The following is an 18,683-nucleotide window of genomic DNA, read 5'->3' on the forward strand; positions in this document are numbered from 1 at the left end:
CCGAACTAACTTTCTAAAGTTCGGCGTCATAATAACTACTGTTGTTCGTAAACTGGTCAGTTAATTTTTTTTTGCTTTCAATTTAGAGTAACTACATTTCCGACAGCACGTAAAAGCAGCACCACAGCCGCATTTGACACTTCCAGCTTGATACAAGCTAATGCTAATGTTCAGCATGTCTGAGAAGGAGCTCGGGAAAAAGTGGGACCGATGCCTGGCAGATGGTGTCGTTAAAATCGGTAAATATCCCCAAAGTCTTGCAAGCACGGCGACATTGTTATGTACCAGAATAAGGACAAAAGAAAGACATTTTGTTTTTACTGTAGTACACAGTTGACATTGACTAGGGGAGAGGCTAACTAGCTAAGCTAAAAGTCAAAAGGGGGTTGCAAAGGATAACAGAATAACCAGTAAGATAAATTATCTAACAACGTTATATACATACTTGTATGACTATTTGTATGGCTATTCTGTATTTTTTGTTAACGTCACAATCGTCGTTTCGTTGGCGGAACTGTGCGTACATACGTGCGTGTCTCGTAAATTGTTCTTGGAAAGAACCGATGTGTAAACATGTGTAAAGTAGTTGATGTTAATGCCTTCATCCTTATGGACTCATACACATCTGCGAGCGCATTACAAGTAATATTTGTCCGGTATGTACCCGCTCCACGACTCTGCATAGAAACTAAACAGAAGCAAACCTGTCTTTGAATAAGTTACCATTCAAACTTTCCATTGCTTCTGCTTACAGTGGCATTGTGGCTACATAGAAAATATATAATCCACAGTATTAATGTAAATACTTTAAAGACTGCATATGAATGCATTAAATAAAAATGAATAAACTAGCAGCGACATAGAAAATAATGTCTCTTCATGTAATTATTTCCACTATTTTTCAGGCACTGGACTGGGGTTAGGAATTGTGTTTTCTGTTCTGTTCTTCAAACGTAAGTAGAGTGAATGAATTTGTTACTGGCATACTGCATCTTTAAGCTTTAATTTAGCTCAGAGGTACTTGGCAAAAGAGTGCAAGCTGCACTTTGGCACTGCAGTTCATACAAGTACTGATCTGCTGCTTTTACCAATGGCAAAGCTTTTTATGTTATTGTCAGTCTTTTTCAGCTGCGCTGCATAACAAAAGCGTGAAAATCATTTTACATGCCATCTCAGCTTTGTTTTTAATCACATTGTGAAGTATTTCTTTAGTATATGAGAGGAGATAAACTTTTACATTTTTAGGACGCACATGGCCAATTTCACTTGGCTCGGGAACGGGACTTGGTATGGCCTATTCCAACTGTCAGAATGACTTAAGGTCACATTACCTACTGCACAGATGTGAGAAGGTTGGTTTGTAAAACACAAATGATCTTTAAAACAACTTGCAGACATAATTCATTTTGTGTCATGTAAAGTGGAATTCATGTAACTATTTTTTTTATTTTTTTTTACAGGAGCAATAGCTGCAAAACATCGTGGGACTGTCGTTTTGTTTTGTTTAGTCCATGAGAGTCACCATTTGGACTGTTCCACAGTTAGATTGTTGTCTTTCTGTGAAGAATCCTTCCCAAGTATGGCTATGTATCATGTGTACGTCCCTACTCAGGGCTATCTGTGTTTATTTAATAAACAGAAACAAAAAATCATGGCCAGATTTCTTTCTAAGATACTTTATAATTAGTGAAAACCATTTAAATAATACTACAACGGTAAAGAAGCAGTATTAACAGAATGGTGTAATGAATTATAACTATATCAGAATATATACTACTATATAAGAAGTGATGGTGGTTTTTGGGAGGGGTAACAGGAGTCAAGGGTTAATGCAGCGTTAAAAGGGTGGGATTTTGGTTTATTTTTTATTTCTGAGTCTTTCTCTGAAATTTGTCAGAGAGAAAGATGGAAGGAAGCATTGCAAACACTATCCCATAAGGTGGTGGGTTTCGTGTGGGTGAGAGGGGGTCAGGAGGTTGGCAGCAGCTGATCTGATGTGGCAGATGACTGGGGCGCAGTGATGGTGGAGATGAGTCATGAGGGGGCATTAAAGCTGAGAGCCTTGCATTTAGTGTTCAGTATTTGACAATGCTTTTGAAATGCTGGCGCGCACAGGACTTCAATCTATGAATGCTTTTTCAAGTGCTCCTGTTGAGAAGTGAATAATTGCTGTCATCCCATTTTTTGGATTGAGAATAAACTGTGAAAAATGTGATGTTTCTCTGATAATTCGTAGAACAAGGAAATGTGAATTTATCAGAGTGTAACTACCACTGACAACTACTACTTTGGCCTTTTAATAAAAACATGTACTTTGTTATAGAGTAACTTCAAATTAAATTGAAAAATATTTGGTCAGGCCTTTTATTCTGATGAACTTAAATCATCATGATTGGTGCAAATGTATGTAGATCACTTGTGTATAATCAATGTGTGACAAGGAGGTAAAATACACATACATCTGTGTCTTGAGGGGCCAGTTTCTGTCAATAAAAACAAACAAGAAACATCCAGGACTGAATAAGATTAGTTATTTGTAAGCCGAAAGGACACAAAAAAAAAAGTCAGGTATACATTTTTTTCAAAAAGGAAAAAAAAAACTCCACTAATACATCTGCCAATTAAAATACTTGGGAGTTTTTAAGCCTACACACATGTCAAAGAAAGTGCTTTGCAAAAAGATGTCACAAGAAAAAGCAATAACATCAAATCCTTACCGTGCATTGCAGGAAGAATATATTAATATTTAAATATTTTTTAAATATTTAATATAATTAATATTTTAAATACCATAACCAAACATAGGGAAGAAAAAAACAACACCCACACCAGTTTATGTGATGTAGAATTAGCATTTCTTGGCTATAATTGTGCATGGTTATGCATTAACAGCTCAGTGCTTTGACACGCTCCTCCTCACTAGGTGTGCGCTCAGCCTGCGAGGCGCTCTGGAGTGGCCGACACAGGGATTAACAGGAGCGAGGGATGGAACGGCAGCATTACAAGGACCATCATACCTGTAGAGCCCTTACCAAAACAGAGCCCTGCTTGCAAATGAGTGTTGCACTATTTTGTGTCGGTTTGCGCTCCCCCATGCTGTTTCCCAGAATAAAAGGACTTGTGAAAGGCAGAAGAGCTCCAGCTCAGCAATGGACTTGCGGATGCTGTACAATGCCACTTCTGTGAGGTGAGGTATCATTTTGAGAATTGGACCTTGATCTCTTCAGCTTCAGTTTTTCCTGTCAGCAGCACTGCTCTCCTATGTCCGGTCAAGGCTTATTTCTCTGTGTGCCCTCCTTCAGTGACTGGCATCATTGTGACATGCTGCTTCAAAATCCTCTGCCAACCATTGAATGGCTTATTCTGGCTCTCAGCTGTTGATAAGACAGGGACATGCTGAGGAGATTGGACAGATGAGTGAAACTCTGCTGGTGATTTTGATCACTTTTCTGGCGGCAGTGGAGGTAAGCGCAGCGCATCTGGATGTATTCCGGCAAAGGGGGCTGGAGGTATTTACTCACGGAGAACAGTCTTACTATCTTTGTATAAGGGCAGAGTTGGATGACTTCTCAACAAAAACCCCAGTGGCTTCTTTTTGTTCAACAAATTGAGAGTTTGGGCCTGAACGGAGAACTTGTTAAAATCTGTTACGTTTAATGGTGCTCAGACAGGAGCTGAATTTGATTGCTGGGAATGGACACCATGGCGGACTCTCACCTCTCTGCCTCTATAGGAAGCTACAACAGCAGTTCTCCTACAGCCAGTGCTTGGAACATCACTGGCAGTGGCCCATGGTTGTTAGCCTTCATGCTGACTGTCATCATCCTGATGACAGCCTGTGGCAACATGTTGCTTATCGCCTTGGTTTTGGCCCATCGCTCACTGCGTTGCACCTCAAACTGCTTCTTGGTGTCTTTGTTCCTGTCTGACCTAATGGTGGCACTGGTGGTCATGCCCCCGGCCATGCTCAACGTGCTGTGTGGGGCCTGGGTGCTGTGGCCTGCCTTTTGCCCAATTTGGCTTTGCTTTGACGTCATGTGCTGCAGTGCCTCAATCCTCAACTTGTGTGTGATCAGCCTGGACCGCTACCTGTTCATCATCTCACCGTTGCGCTACAAGCAGAGGATGACCCCACCCCGGGCGTTACTCCTTGTTGGAGCTGCTTGGGGGTTAGCAGCGTTGGCTTCCTTCCTGCCCATTGAGATGAAGTGGCACAGCCTAGGTCATGGAAGTGGACACTCATCACTTCCTGTGGTCAGCAGTACTAACCTCAGCTCCTACTCTGAAACACTGTACCCAGCATCCTATTTTCAGCTGTCACCATCAGGAGGCCTTTCTTTCCAGTGCCGCCTGCAGGTCACCCTGCCCTTTGCTCTTGTGGCATCTGTGCTCACCTTTTTTTTGCCCTCCAGCGCCATTTGCTTCACGTACTGCCGCATCCTTATGGCAGCACGGAGACAGGCAAAGCGGGTTGCAGCGCTGAGCCACCCACCACACCCACACCCCTCTCTTGGGGAACCTTCTCGGCCTCCTTCACCCGGTATTGCTGCACCTCAAGCTCATTGCGACAGAGATGTCTGCAGGTACCAGGAGCCTCCTGTGTCACAAAATGTGCTGGTAAGAAAAAGTCTAAACAGCCTCACAAATCAGACAGAACAGATGGAAACCTAAGGATTGTCAGTGTCGGTTAGTTGACCCAAAGATGAAATGAAACACTGGACAGTGGTTTCTAAGCAAAACCTAAACTGTCCAACACAAAGGCAAAACAGATAAGAACACAGTTACAGTTGTGGCAGCAACATTTGTATTTTGTTGCCTTTCCAAGACCTGATTCTACAGTGCATCTAATTGTTGCATGAGTGTCCTGATGGGCTTATGCAGTAGTACTTGTATAAGTAGTACTTGTACTAAGTATATCTGGAAGTATCTTTGACATCAACCTCACACGATTGGGATTCTTGCAAAACTAAATTGTGCTCAGGTGGGTGGGAATTGCAGAGTCCACCAACTGTTCTTCACTAATCAACCAATGGTGCTGAAAGGGTTTGACATTTGTTTTGTTGCAGTAAGATGTGTCACTTTCAATAAAAAGCACTAGTGTGGAGGTTTTACATGCTTTAAATAAGAAAAGAGGTTTGCTGACTTAACAATGAGAATAGAGGGATATTAAAGCTGATGATACAGTAACAGGTCTTTTACACTTTATTGATCTAAAAACATCAATATCAGGATTTAAAAAGAGTCAGTCTGAAGAGAGGCAGTCTGCAGCTCGTTTATGATGAGGTGAAGAATCAGAAATATCAGATGTTCTGCCCTTCTTCTGCAGGGATACCAAGCACATCGTCTGCCACATTTCCCAGCAGCAAACTACTCACGTCAGCTCTAAGCATAATAATATACAAACTTTTAACCCGCTCTTTGAGTTTTTACCTCGATTGTCTTACATGTTTTGTGCATCATAATCATTTCCCTAATAGACATGAAGTGTTTCATGTCTTCGAACATTTTAAATCTCCCCTAAAATTAAAATTAAAATATGTGCACTTCAGTCATGTTTGGCTGCATAGCATCAGTTCGTAACAACTGGCCTTCTGCTGAGTGGTGTTCTTTTTCATAAATAGTCGTGAAAACAGGAGGGAAAACAACCGAGACCAACAAATACTTTTGTTAAATAAAGTGTTTCAAAGAAATAGCTTTGGGAACTTTGTGAAATATTGTGGGCCCACACTGGCTTTCTTACGAGTTGTTGGATGAGAAGATGGATCCAGTCTGACTTTTTTTTTTTTTTTGGTACACAATTAAAAATGTAAAAGCATAAAGTTTGGTTTTATAGCCAAGAAACTGTTTCAGCACTTTAACTCTCCATAAAGTGTAAATAAATCATAAATCTGTCTCTGGTTGTCCACAGCCGTCAGTGAACAGTGAGCGACATCTGGCTCACAGACAGGGTCGGAGGGCGCTGAAGGCCAGTCTGACGCTAGGAGTCCTCCTGGGACTCTTCTTCAGTGCTTGGCTTCCATTTTTCATCACCAACATGGCTCAGGTCAGATGTGACACAAGCACATATAATATGCAGTTAGTAAATGGACAAAATGTCCATCTGTCCCTCAGCTGCATGATCAGATGAGCTAAAAGGGATGAATGTCTTCAGTGTTTTCAGTTTGTCTTCGCCTTTATCTACATGTCAAGTGTTCATTTTCATTTCCTTGTAATTTGAAAAGCATGTATTTGCCTTCGGTGGCGAGCATAAAAAGAGTGTGAAAAATGTAAAATGCAAAAGAAAGAAAGGACGAAAACACTTGGATACCGATCTATTTTTGTATTGGCCAGCTTTGGCGTCAGAGCCTTGCCAAGCGATCCAACGAGGAAATAGATTGGCATTTCAGCTTTGTGTGGCTGACTCATTCTAAAGCCCAGAAAACAACCCACTGTAAAGGACCATTTATAATTACTATTCTCTTTATGTTTTGATTTTGATTCGATTATACTGAGCACACACACTCGTTACTCAGTGAACAGACAGGAAAGATCACGAAAAAAACCTCAGCAGGAGTAAATGAATGTCAGAAAACAGCTCAATCTAAATTGGTAATGACACTTGTCCTGTTTTTCAAGCTTTCAATGATCCAGTCATTTTGATTTCCCATCTGTGCCCTCTCGCTTCTCCCCTGCATAAAACAGAGCACAGAGACTTGACTGTCTCTGCACTCTCCTTCCTTTTCACACTCAATGTGGTGTGTGAAACTCACCCCTCCTTTCTGTCCTGTTCCCACTGCCTCCCTGTCTCATCTTGATAGTATTGGAAGCTCTCCTCTAACAGCTGTCTCCTCCTTCACTGTCCCTCTCCGAACCTGGTGGTTATGTTCAAGATCAGTGTATTTGCAAGCTCTGTGCAGAGATAATTAGATGTTCTATAAGAAAAAACATGAAGGACACACCATGTGATTAGTAAGGAGTCTTTTACTTTCAATTTCATGACCCAGCTATCTCACAACTATAGGGGCACAAAAGACACAGAGAGTAAATATAAATGCTCTCCCTCTTCTATATAGGACTTTTTCTTAATTGATTATCTTTATCTATTCATTTCTGTATTTGTTTTTTAACTACATCAAAACCAAAATTCTGCTTTTATTTTCCAGCTTTTTGACTTTAACATTGAACATATGTGAATTAGAAAATGAACTGAATATGTCTAAATAATAATACACACAATTATCTATTGATGCACAAGATTAATATTAAATAAATGTAGTGCCAAACAGGAAAAGTAAAGGCAATAAGAATAAATACATTTTCCTCTACTTACTTCCTAATTGATGTATGTTTTTGTCAACGCACATCTTTAAAAAGTAGCCTGTGGAAGTTTCATTTTAACAAATTTTTGTTTTAATATGTGTTTCCTTGAAGTCTAAAAAAAAGTCTTTAAACTGAGCAATGAGTTTGACGAGAAAAATTCTCTGAAGCCAGTCTCTCCATTTTAAAGGGTTTACTAGGGGGGACTGTGGCGCAGGAAGGTAGAGCGGTTGTCCAACAATCGTTGTTGGTTCAATCCCCAGCTCCTCTGTTCACATGTCAAAGTGTCCTTGAGCAAGACACTGAAACCCAACTTAGTTGCTCCTAGTGAGCGTTGGTCAGCTGCATAGCAGCTCCCCCACCGGTGTATGAGTGTGTGTGTGTGTGTGTGTGTGTTTGTGTGATTGTGAGTGTGAATGGCTAAATAAGAAGCAGTGTAAAGCGCTTTGAGTGCCAATAGTAGAAAAGTGCTATATAAGTGCACATCATTTACCATTTACTGAAGTTACATTCTCCTCTGGCCTCAGTCAAAAACAGAACAACTACCATTAGCAGCACCTAAAAAAGGATAATTACAAAATAAAATGACATATATTGTTACACTACAAATAGTAACTAAAGTCCATAATCTAGACTAAAGTCCATCTCTAGTAACACAATTACAATTATTACTTTTCCTGTTCATGCTCGTACATATTTCCATACAACTAAAAACTACTAGTAGTTAAAAGCAGCACACATTTTTTAACAGTTATTTGTCTTTATTCTGTGTTAATCCTTTTTCAATTCTTTTGTAATTTATTTGTGTAATTGATTTTTTGCATGTCTTCCCATGAACAAAACTACAATTCTCTTCACCATCTTTCCTCCAGGCAGTGTGTGAGTGTGTACCCCTTGCTCTATTTGATGCCATCACTTGGCTGGGCTACTGCAACAGCACAATGAACCCAATAATTTACCCGCTGTTCATGAGAGACTTCAAACGAGCTCTGGGGAAGCTCTTGCCCTGCTGTTCCTCGCAGTCACCCCGAAGACCATCGCCAGCGCTTTCGCTCTCTCTACGCAACTCAGGAGAACCTAATATTGCCAGCAACCCGCCCTCTTCAGTGGCATCTGACCCCACTCATCCCCCCGCCACCGCCACAGATGCTGTCAACCTAATGGATGCGGAGCATGCTGGGATTGAGCTGCCTCTGCTTCTACCCAATCAGGTTGACACACTGGATTGAACAGTAGTTATAAAATCAAGTTGTGTCAGGGTTTTTAGTAGAATGGTGTAAGTATGGAGACTCGTAAAAAGTTAGTTAGTTAAGACTAATAACGACTGTAAAAAGAATGTCTTAGGACACAAATTCAGTAAGCTATAAAAAAAATTAAAGCCTTCTTTTATCTAGAGTGTGTTTCTTTCCAATTATGACATTTGGTTGGAAAAATAAAGGAGGAAAATAACTATAACCAAAAAAAAAAAGGGTTTATGATTTACATCTCAAGAGTACATTCAAAACAACATGAACTCTGTACATCAACTCCTCAGTATGTAATGCCTCACATGATGGTAGAATAGAGAAAAAACCTTGAAGAGCACATTCACTGCGTTGCCTTATGGAAATCAAATTACTGTGAAAATATCCATAGCAACCAAGCCAACAGATGAAAATTAGAAGGACAACAGGAGCAGGGATATTACCTATTTGTAGCATCCACTGTAAATTGGAAAACACAAGCAATATTTACAGGTATTTGAACTCACAGTGAGCTTAGACAATACATTACTACTATTTACAGTAGGTTAAAAAAAAATCTACTAAAGTAACAAAACTCTACATCATTATTGAATCAATACAATAGTCTAAAAGCATAATTTAGGGCTTAAACAAAGCAGTACATTCTGGGGCTTTTCATGTTCACAAGCCACCATATGTGTGCATTGTCTTTTCAGCGGACTCTGGCATGTCAGTGTTTCAGAACAGTTCGAATGTTTTCTCCAACAAAACTCTGATTCTGAAAAAATGTGGGAAGATGAGAGTTTACAAGGAAGCAGCTGGTCCTGTAACATGCTCTTTACAAGTTTGGCTGCTTTTGTTCGTGTGTGCCCTCCACCGCCCAGTGTGTCTCATCCCAGCTCCATGATATGTGTTCACTGTCTGCTTCAGCATCCTCCACACTATCATACTGGGCATTCAAAGCAGGAGCTGTGCTTTTATTAGTGGCACCCCCCTCACAAGTAAGTGGTATTTTTTTCGTCTCTGTGATTTGATTCTCTGATTCTTTGTCGTTCAAAGAGTCCAGCAGGTCTGAAATATCAGGGATATCCCAACCATCACTGGTCTCCTCTGTCTCTGCCACCTTATTTAGGTTCACTTCACTTTCTTCTCTGTGAGAATCTGCATTTATGGCTGAGTTCTGTGTCTCTGTCAGTGGGGGCTTACAAGGGGTTTGGTTAGGGTTGCCCACTCTCCCCTTTGTAATTGTCACAGGTTGAGGAAGTGCAAAGGAGACTCCTGGCACTTCCTTAGTGGGAACTCCTACTGCCACCAAGATGGTGTCCATCTGACGCATGTAGTCCAAGTGACCTTTCACCTGGGAAACAAAAATATGGCTTTAATGTCTGACTAAATAGGGTACTTGTTTCTTTGTAAATTACTTGTGAATTTCTTTAATTTTTAATACTTTTGTACAGGCACTTTTTTTTACTGTTCCCCATATTAAATGACCAGGTATATGCTGTGTTGGAATTTGTTTTAAGTCTTTTTGTTTATGTTCAGTCGTGTTAAATTTTAAACCTATGATGCTTTGTCTGCTCAAGTACTACAAATACAATGGTAAATACAAAGTGTTAGGCTTCACATGGAATCCTGTTGATTGAGGGGTAGCAGAAAAGTATAGATTTAATCCAAAATACACCAGCATAGTATTAATATTTTTTATCTTTAATGTTGTTAACCTTCTCTGTTACAGTGCTAATAAAACTCTTAATTCAGTAACATTGCTCCACAAAAATATCTCTTTGTAACATTTCAATAACTGTTATTAATAACTGTTAGGATGTGAATTACAAAAATGTTTGCTTAGAGCCGCACTAACCAATATATTTTTATTGACCACAGATGAAATGACTAATCCCATAATAATAAATCCTATAATCCCACAAAGTATTATCAAGTACTGCGCCTATAACTGTGTTCTAGGATCTTTCTGTTTATTGTTTTGGTTCATTGCCCAGCTTCTTTACTGTTTTGCTTCATTCTCATTGCTGTCCAAGCTTGTTTGCAGAAGACATAAGACCATTTCAATGAACCCACAGTAAGCTACCTGCTCAGCTGCCCCCAAGTGGCAGAGGTAAAAAAGAAATAAATATTATTTTAGTACTAGACAAGATTTCAAAATCTAAACTGAGATTAATAGCTGATTTCAACAGAAAAACAAAAAACAATTCTGACTGACCTACTTGTCTAAACCTTTGTAACTGATACATATGAGCAGCCAAATGTAGGATAGTATCAGTTCTCTTGTATGAGAATGTAAATATAAAGAAAGTGTTCTCCCGAAAAAAAAAAAAAAAAAAAAAAAAAAAAACACTAAGAAAACTTTTTCTAATTCCTAATTGAAATATAACATCTGTAGTAACTTACCACTGACGAAAGGTCCACATTGATTATGTGCCGATCCTGGACATTAATTGGCTGTAGCCCAGCAACAGACAGCTGTGCAGCTGAGCTCCGGTACAAGAACCCCAGGAGCCAGTCCCCTCTGAGAGGTGGATAGTTCAGAAAGTCATTTAATAACACCTAAATACCTAAACCATAAATCTTACTTTTAATACAGTAGTTTCTAAATCTGCTGAAGGCAAAACAATGATCACACAGTGAAAATATACAATGACTAAACAACAGTAAGTATACTTCAACTATAAGGTAACTGCCAGTATTAAGTGTAAAAATACAAACATTTTACTGCATCAGTATTTAAAGAAAGAGTTCTATTTTACCTGCAGTATCCGTTCACTATTTTTCCAGCTACCACCCTGGCCATTCTGGCCCAGGCCTTTTCAGAGCCGTCCACCGGGGCTCCCAGAAGCACTACATCCTCCACTACTCCTTCACTACCTGAGGAATCACAGCAACACACATTATAGGATCAGGATGATGAATTTCTCTATTCTTTCAGTTTTTACAGTCTCAAATATTGATCTTTTGCAAGAGTCGCGTAAAATGGGATGGCTGCTCTTGGCATTTGAAGCTCTCTTTTTTGGACAGAATTCTACAGTCAGTAGTCATGTGGAAGAAATGAGTAACCCCGTGCAATAGTGTTTCTGTACAAGGGAGATCTAAGGCACAGATGAAAAAGATTGTTCAAAGTTCATTTCTGGATTCACAGAGTTTACAGTGAGTAGGCACAATTCCTTGTTGGTTTTTATCCATTTTATGTGATTATTTGATAATAACAAAATACAGAAAAAACAATATTTCATCAGAACAGTAAAATAATTAAGATACTTATAGTAGTCTTTTAAAGTCATGTTCACTAGATTATAGCGCAATTAACTGATTAATAAATTGATGAATTGATTTTAAATATTTGCTAGTCAGTTTCAAAAAAACGTAATTCAAATTAAATCATTAATAGACATGAACCCAGAGAACGTGTCCATACCTTTGTCATTAGCCAGCTCCTGAAGACAGTAGTAGATAACTCTGGCCCCAAGACTGAATCCTATGAGACTGACAGGGCGCTTCCCCTTTAACACACAAAGAAAGAGATGAAACACCAAAGAACATAGGCAAATTATTGTCTAATAGTATACATGAATAGTTAAGGTTAATACAGTTATTATCCTACATTTATTATTATATTACTGCAAAAAAGTCAGTAAAAAAAGAGTCAAAAATAGTCATTCAATAATGTGTTAACCATATTTGAAGCAATTCCAGCTGACCCAATATTGAGGCACAATAAAGGTGAGTGTGTATTGACAGTGGTAAAATGTAGTACAATACCTGCTGCCTGCTTCTCAAAACCTGTGCCAGATGTTTCCCCACTTCAGCTGAGCGATTCAGGCAAACACACCAAGGATTGTCAATGACACTGGCTGCCGCCAGCAAAGACGCAGGCCACGTCAAAGCCGTCAAAATGCCTGGACAGCGTGTTGGTGATCAATGTAAATTCAATGATGTAGTACACAACAGGAGTTAATAAAACAAAAAGGAACATATATAAAATACTAACACAATTAAAAAGCTCCTGTATCTGAATACCAGACCCAATGAAAACAAGTGCTTCCCACATGCTCATTCTCCTACCTGAGAGCACTGTGTACTTGAGAGCTTCCTGGGCCACAATGCTGACCAAGCTATCCAACAGAGAGGTCATGGCTGAGCCCAGATCCTTGAGGAAACGTGACTCCCAAACCAGGCAATACTGTTCCCCACACTCACCCAGGCTACACCACGGAGCCTGGAATGAACCTAGAATGCAGCAGTCGCGTCTTTATGTAAGCCAGTCTCAATCGGTGGAGGAAACATTAAAGCAAGTTATGCATACAGTGTGCAAGTCTCAATGTGTGAAGTGGGTACTAAGCTTGTAAGTGAGTATGTTTTAGTTTAGAAGAGCTGCATCATTTTATGTACTGGTTTTGGATAATCTCATATGGACAGTGCAAGTTTTACAACATTATGCTTCACAGCCTTGTCACATCATATTCTATTAAGTGATGTTTTATTTGTTTCTACTTAATGTAATTGGCCTAGCTGAGTTCTACAGCCTCACTCTTTAGAATTTGTTTCCTTTGCGCAACTGATGTCCCTGGCACTGATCCTGTGTTCTCCAACGGTACTTGGCAGTGCAGGCTTATCTGTCGCGGTAAGGGCAGCTGCCACAGAAGGCTAAATATTTGCTCTGATTTCATCACATACTTTGTACATGTAGAGTTACACTGATTAAAATTCACTGCATAAAATATAATGTTCTTATCAATTCTAATTGCATGCAAGATGTTGTATAACATTATTAGTAATTGAATGGTGTACATCACTCAATTAAATGAGTTCCGATATTTATATTTATCTATAAAACCTTTTGCAAACAAATCTACTATACCATTACCACTGACATTGCACTTCAAATTGCATACTTTATCTTATGATGGACATCTAATTGTTACAAATCGTACGTGGTTGTAGTGACAGAAAACGATAAACTTACTATATTTACCACTACAGAGCCAGCCTGTCACTGCAATGGTCAGATGAAGATGCTTCCCAGAATTTAGTGGCAGGAACTGAAATTCCTCAATTGCTCCAACACACTTTTTCATCTTATAGCCTGGAGAGACAATGTTTGAAAGTTAAAGAAGGGCGAACATGAGCAAAAATTAGCGGGATACAAGTAAGGTAAGAAGGTAACAAAAATAAAAATGTGTGCATATGTCAAGTTCAGGATTCTGGATTGTAAGTAATTGTGTGTCGTCCAACACTCTCACCAGTCAATCCAGCTCCCGCTGCTCCAAAGAGGGAGGCCATGATTGCAATGCCAGTGGCTGAGCCCAGAGCGGCAGCCCCTCCAGCCCCCAGCACAGCACCGGCCCCTGCTGCTACCAAAGGAGCTGCCAGTCCACCTGTTACACCTGGCAAAGGAACCAAAATAACAGTCAGTATGGAAAAGAACAAAGAGTAGACAGGCAAAGCATTTTAGAGAGACATTACGTCTACAGAATGAAAACTGCAGCATTTGAAAATATCTGTTGTTACAAGCCATGTTTGTGAATTCTCCTGGAAGTCATAACACTGCGTAGTAATGTAATTATTAGTTTGTTAAGTAAACTGACATTTTTTACTTTTAATAGTTAATGCAGTTATAATCACCAATTACAGTTCCTCCGCCCACAGTGGCTAGTCCAATGAGGAGGTAACGTCGTAACTTTCGTCCTCTTTCTCTTCTCAGCCGCCGAGAAGACTCCTCTCTAATGTAAGTAGAGTTGCACAGATCATCTGTATTAGTTGACATAGCCATTAGCTGAGTTGGTCAAATATGTCCTAAAACATTCAAGGTGACATTGCTTGTTTATGCCTGACAACTATCTTCATGGTTTCATTTTGGATCAAGTGACTGCCACGCATTGTGTGTGTGTTGATGACATACAGACAAGATTCAGCAAGAGAGAGACAGAGATAACCTTGGACAGAACAAGGTGATTTACTGTTTAGTATTTAAATAAATGTATGTTTAAGGTTTAAACATAATTTTCAGACTAAACCCAAGTGTGTAAAATGCTCTATGTAAACGTTGCTCACATCCCACCCTCCAACCATAACTTACTCGCTCTCCTCTCCTGCATCCCTCAGTCGCTCTCCCAGTGTCCCCTCAAACTCCTCCAGCTGCTGCGGTGAGACCCGTAACAGGCAGCCGACATGACGGATGAGTACCCTCGCTCTGGCATCATACTGGCCTGAGGTCATAGAAGTAACAGGCTTCTGTGAATTTATACCAACTTTCAACGTCGTTAAAGAAGAAATAAGAAAAATTCTTACCATCTTTGACAGAAAAAGACACTAGATCCTGTAATAAAATGCAAGAGATGGTTATAACAGATGTGGGTGTGTAAAATAGGCACAATGCTTTTTAATTAATGTTAGTAAAGAAAGAACTGGTATGATCATCAAATGAAACATATGAACCAAAATAGATTTAAATAAAGCACATACATACATATAGGTTATAATTACATATGAATCACTGCTCTAGTCTTTCTACTGTGATTATAATTATTTCATATGCCATATATTGAGCATATGTTGTAATCATTTACATCAACCCATTTGCTCTAACCTTCAAACTCTTTATTTTGTTTCCTACATTTAAATTTCCTATGGCAACAACCCAGTTAGTCAATCAACTGCATTTTAATTTCATTGTATCCACTATTAAGAGTGACAAACACCCGTATTATAGGGGTTGCGCCTGGAGTTAGCAGAGCCTCAGCCTGTAGGATGCAGAGAAAGGTGTCAGAGCCTTCGAAGCCCAGGCCAGACAGGAAAGCCCCCATAACTGGCATCACCGACTCATCCAGATCCAGCCAGCGGACCAAGTCCCGCAGGTATTGCTCCCTGAACACACTGAGAAACACAATATTTCTTATCTCCTCTGGTAATGTAACAATTCAGTTGGAGCAACATTTTCCACCATTTAGATAAAAGGCTATTAATACAAATAGTTATGCACAAGTAGAAAAAAAGATCAAGTATTATATATCTGAGGCTTTCTTACCTGTTTTCAGGTCCAGCAAATAACTGGCCCAGAGAGACACTACACAGAGCAGCAAAAGCAAACCTGCCCTGTTCGGTCAGCTGTCTGCTGATAATTTTCTCTGGGCTTTGGTCCGATGGGACATCTTTTGTCGTTCCTGCTCCCCCTGGGTCTGACAAATGAGCAAAGGTTGATGATTCAGACACGTAATTAAAAAAACAAATGACAGGTTAATACTACTACTACTCATACTAAAGACACCTTGAGCATAAGATATTGTATTTACACTTCACCGGCAATATACAGTATATATGTAATAGGTTATTTTACTGTAAATGCTGTTTGGTAGATCGCCTGCATGCCGAATTGTCCTGAACATGTCAATGTTTAATAAGTGCTCTTATGTATTTGTCCACGATAAATTAATGTCACTTATAAGACATGCAGCACTTAGCTGCCTGATTTTTGAGTGTAGTTCAGTTTGAGGTTTCATATTCGCTAACAGCTGTGCAGATCTAGGTTACATGGAGTCTAACTTTGTACTTCGCAATGTCTCTAATGAACTGACCTGAATTCAACGAAGACAAGCTGCTAAATTACAACAATTATTAACATTGGTTTTTCGGTTGTATGTAACGGTAGCAGGTCAACCGAAGATCCTGTCGTTTTAACAAATTAAGTTATAAACCGTAGCCGCTAAAACAACTGGCTGTTTGTTAACATCCGTTACGCTATGTCACTATTAACTAACTAAATACGGTTCAGTGACTTTTGTTTAAAAAAAAAAGTCGTGAATTAATATCTGTAATTCCATCGCGCATAACAGTAACAATTTCTACGTGATACCTGGGACAAAGTTGGTGTCCATGCAGCTCTTTTTATCGTCCATGGCCAAAAACGTTACAACTCTGTGGACTAAACTTTTGTTGCCTTCACGTGCTCACCAGGAACTTAAACCACACATTCACATTTGACTAGAAATGTTACCAAATCTCCCAATGCAACATATGCATTTTTTAAAAATCAATTTTGCCACATAGTTGGATTCATTTCGTAAGCCTTTTTCACTGTAAATATAGTTGTCTAAACAAACCAATAACCCGGGTGCTAAACTGCTCATTCTACATATAAATGCTTTAAAAACGATTAGTTTTTCGTGTTGTAACTTTTGACTTTAAATATTAACGACGGTAATGAAGGCATCATTTGTTATCACATGTTGAGTGACGCAACATCCACGTACGTACAAATATGGCGAGGGTCTGTTCACAAGTGAAAACGTTAAAGAAAGTTTGGTGGGTAGAATTTTTTTTTTTTTTTTTATGGGTTATGCACATAATTTAGTCAGGAAAGCGAGGGGAAACCAATAACCAAATACTTATTCCCGCTGCTTCAAACAGAGAGCCTGCAGCAGTGTAACCCCTTAGTTTACACAAAGTCCAAAATACCAGCTGTACAATCATTGGCCAGTAGGTGTGAGTGTAACATTTAGTTCCAGTTTGTGTTTGTGTGCGTGGAGAGGTTTGAGCCGCTGACAGAGTCATACTGGGGTAAAGTATAGACTAAGGCAGCCTGTTCTAGGCCCACATACTCCTGTACTCTAAGTGATGTATTGAATTTAGAAGTTTCTTGTTTCGACCTTTTGATTTTTGCATTTCAATAACATTTTCACAGAGTTGCTTAATTTGTCTTTTTTCTTTTCTTTTTTCAGATTCACCAGTAACCTGAAATTTTAGATACATGTTTATGTATGCTGCAATCCTTTGGCACATTCACTGCTCTCAGGTGAACTTAATTTAACCAGTTGAGAATCTTTTGATACCAGCTGGCTGCAGCATTTGGGTGACTTACTGTAAAGGAGGCCAATACTTATGCAAAGAATGATTTTGTGATTTATATTTTTAAAGAATTTGGATTACTTTTTAAAGACCTGTTTACACTGACAAATTAAAATTAGTTTTTTTTTTAATTTAGTCAAAAAACCTGAATAAACTATGATTCAGAGATAAAGGTGAAATAAAAAAAAACGTCCAAGGGGATTTTAAGCTTTTATAGGTACTGTAGGCAGTAGAGTGAAATGCAGTTTATTATAAGTATTATAATTAAGTTTTTATTATTATTATTTATTATTATTCAATATGTGTATTATTTTAGAGTTAATTGTAGTACTGTATGTAAGTATACTACTATAGTGTGTCATAGTAACGTTTAAAATCTATGAAATTGTGAAAAACTGTTTAACAAAGTTGTACAAAAGAATAGGATACAGTAAAATTTATCATTATTGATTTTAGATACAAATATGACTAGGGTGGTGATATTCACATAATTTCTAACATGTAAATGAACATCTGCATGTTGTGGGATTTTTTGATGCCTTGGCTGTGCTTCACCCACTTCCTTTCCATCCGCTTCATCAGCTATCTGTTACCGTAGATAACCTGGCAAACAAACTCTCTTCATGTGTTCCAGTCCCGATGCAGAAAAAAAGTCAAAGACTGGAAAAATGTGCAAAGACTGAAAATGTTCCACCAGATCTACATGTAGAGGAAGATTGTGGGTTCTTTGTCATAATAACATCCTGACCTGGTCACACAGGAATCCCAAAACCTGCATGTACTGTATTTGTCTGTTTCTGAAAGGCATCCTGTTTACACTGGCACCTGAATAGTCTTTAGTGGATCCTAAGCACTCTTACAAAGCCTCGGCTTAACTACAGATGGTGTACAATTGAGAGTCTTTCTTTAGAATCATTGTCTTGCCTAATATATAAACAATGATTTACATTATACATAGCACGTACCACATATACAACCAGCCAGTGATTATATACACATACATATACATTACCAGCCACACTGAAAGAGGAATTGTTAACTCCCCGTGGAGTTCGTCTTTTACAGATTTGACCTTTATGCCTGTCTCAACTTGTCATCGGGCAAAAATAAAAGCCAAGGGTTTGACTTTAAAAAAGCAGCAATGGAAAATAAATAATATGAGATGAACTATTGGTGCTTATGTTTCCACTGTTACCTGCATTAGCTTTAGTTTCTAAATCTATGGTGGCATTTGGCTTTGGCATCTACAGTCCAAAATGTCCAGATATCTTTTACAATATATATATATATATATATATATATATATAT

At 38.9% G+C, this 18,683-nt stretch overlaps 3 protein-coding genes across 4 annotated transcripts; 2 read left to right on the forward strand and 1 right to left on the reverse strand.

Annotated features, from left to right (window-relative positions):
• Nucleotides 1-80: 80 nt before the first annotated feature.
• micos10 (mitochondrial contact site and cristae organizing system subunit 10) lies at nt 81-1,652 on the forward strand. The gene is made up of 4 exons (XM_067528404.1): nt 81-239; nt 906-953; nt 1,246-1,352; nt 1,461-1,652. The coding sequence occupies exons 1-4, from the start codon at nt 161-163 to the stop codon at nt 1,467-1,469; spliced, it is 243 nt and encodes an 80-aa protein (XP_067384505.1). The 5' UTR covers nt 81-160; the 3' UTR covers nt 1,470-1,652.
• A 151-nt stretch (nt 1,653-1,803) lies between these two features.
• htr6 (5-hydroxytryptamine (serotonin) receptor 6) lies at nt 1,804-8,525 on the forward strand. The gene is made up of 3 exons (XM_067528402.1): nt 1,804-4,617; nt 5,909-6,043; nt 8,169-8,525. Exons 1-3 carry the CDS (start codon nt 3,694-3,696, stop codon nt 8,523-8,525), a joined length of 1,416 nt encoding a protein of 471 aa, XP_067384503.1. The 5' UTR covers nt 1,804-3,693.
• tmco4 (transmembrane and coiled-coil domains 4) lies at nt 8,093-16,527 on the reverse strand. 2 transcript variants are annotated; one of them, XM_067528396.1, is made up of 14 exons: nt 16,384-16,527; nt 15,559-15,709; nt 15,233-15,407; nt 14,823-14,850; nt 14,611-14,740; nt 14,157-14,254; nt 13,775-13,918; nt 13,498-13,617; nt 12,597-12,761; nt 12,294-12,430; nt 11,950-12,034; nt 11,285-11,402; nt 10,929-11,046; nt 8,093-9,876 (listed from the first exon to the last, which is right to left on the reverse strand). In XM_067528396.1, the coding sequence occupies exons 1-14, from the start codon at nt 16,424-16,426 to the stop codon at nt 9,358-9,360; spliced, it is 2,031 nt and encodes a 676-aa protein (XP_067384497.1). In that variant the 5' UTR covers nt 16,427-16,527; the 3' UTR covers nt 8,093-9,357. The 2 variants fall into 2 exon arrangements, with proteins under 2 accessions (XP_067384497.1, XP_067384498.1); XM_067528397.1 differs by lacking the exon at nt 12,597-12,761.
• Nucleotides 16,528-18,683: the final 2,156 nt, after the last annotated feature.

The sequence above is a fragment of the Channa argus genome, chromosome 13, assembly GCF_033026475.1.
Source record: "Channa argus isolate prfri chromosome 13, Channa argus male v1.0, whole genome shotgun sequence".
In the NCBI taxonomy this organism is placed as follows: domain Eukaryota; kingdom Metazoa; phylum Chordata; class Actinopteri; order Anabantiformes; family Channidae; genus Channa; species Channa argus.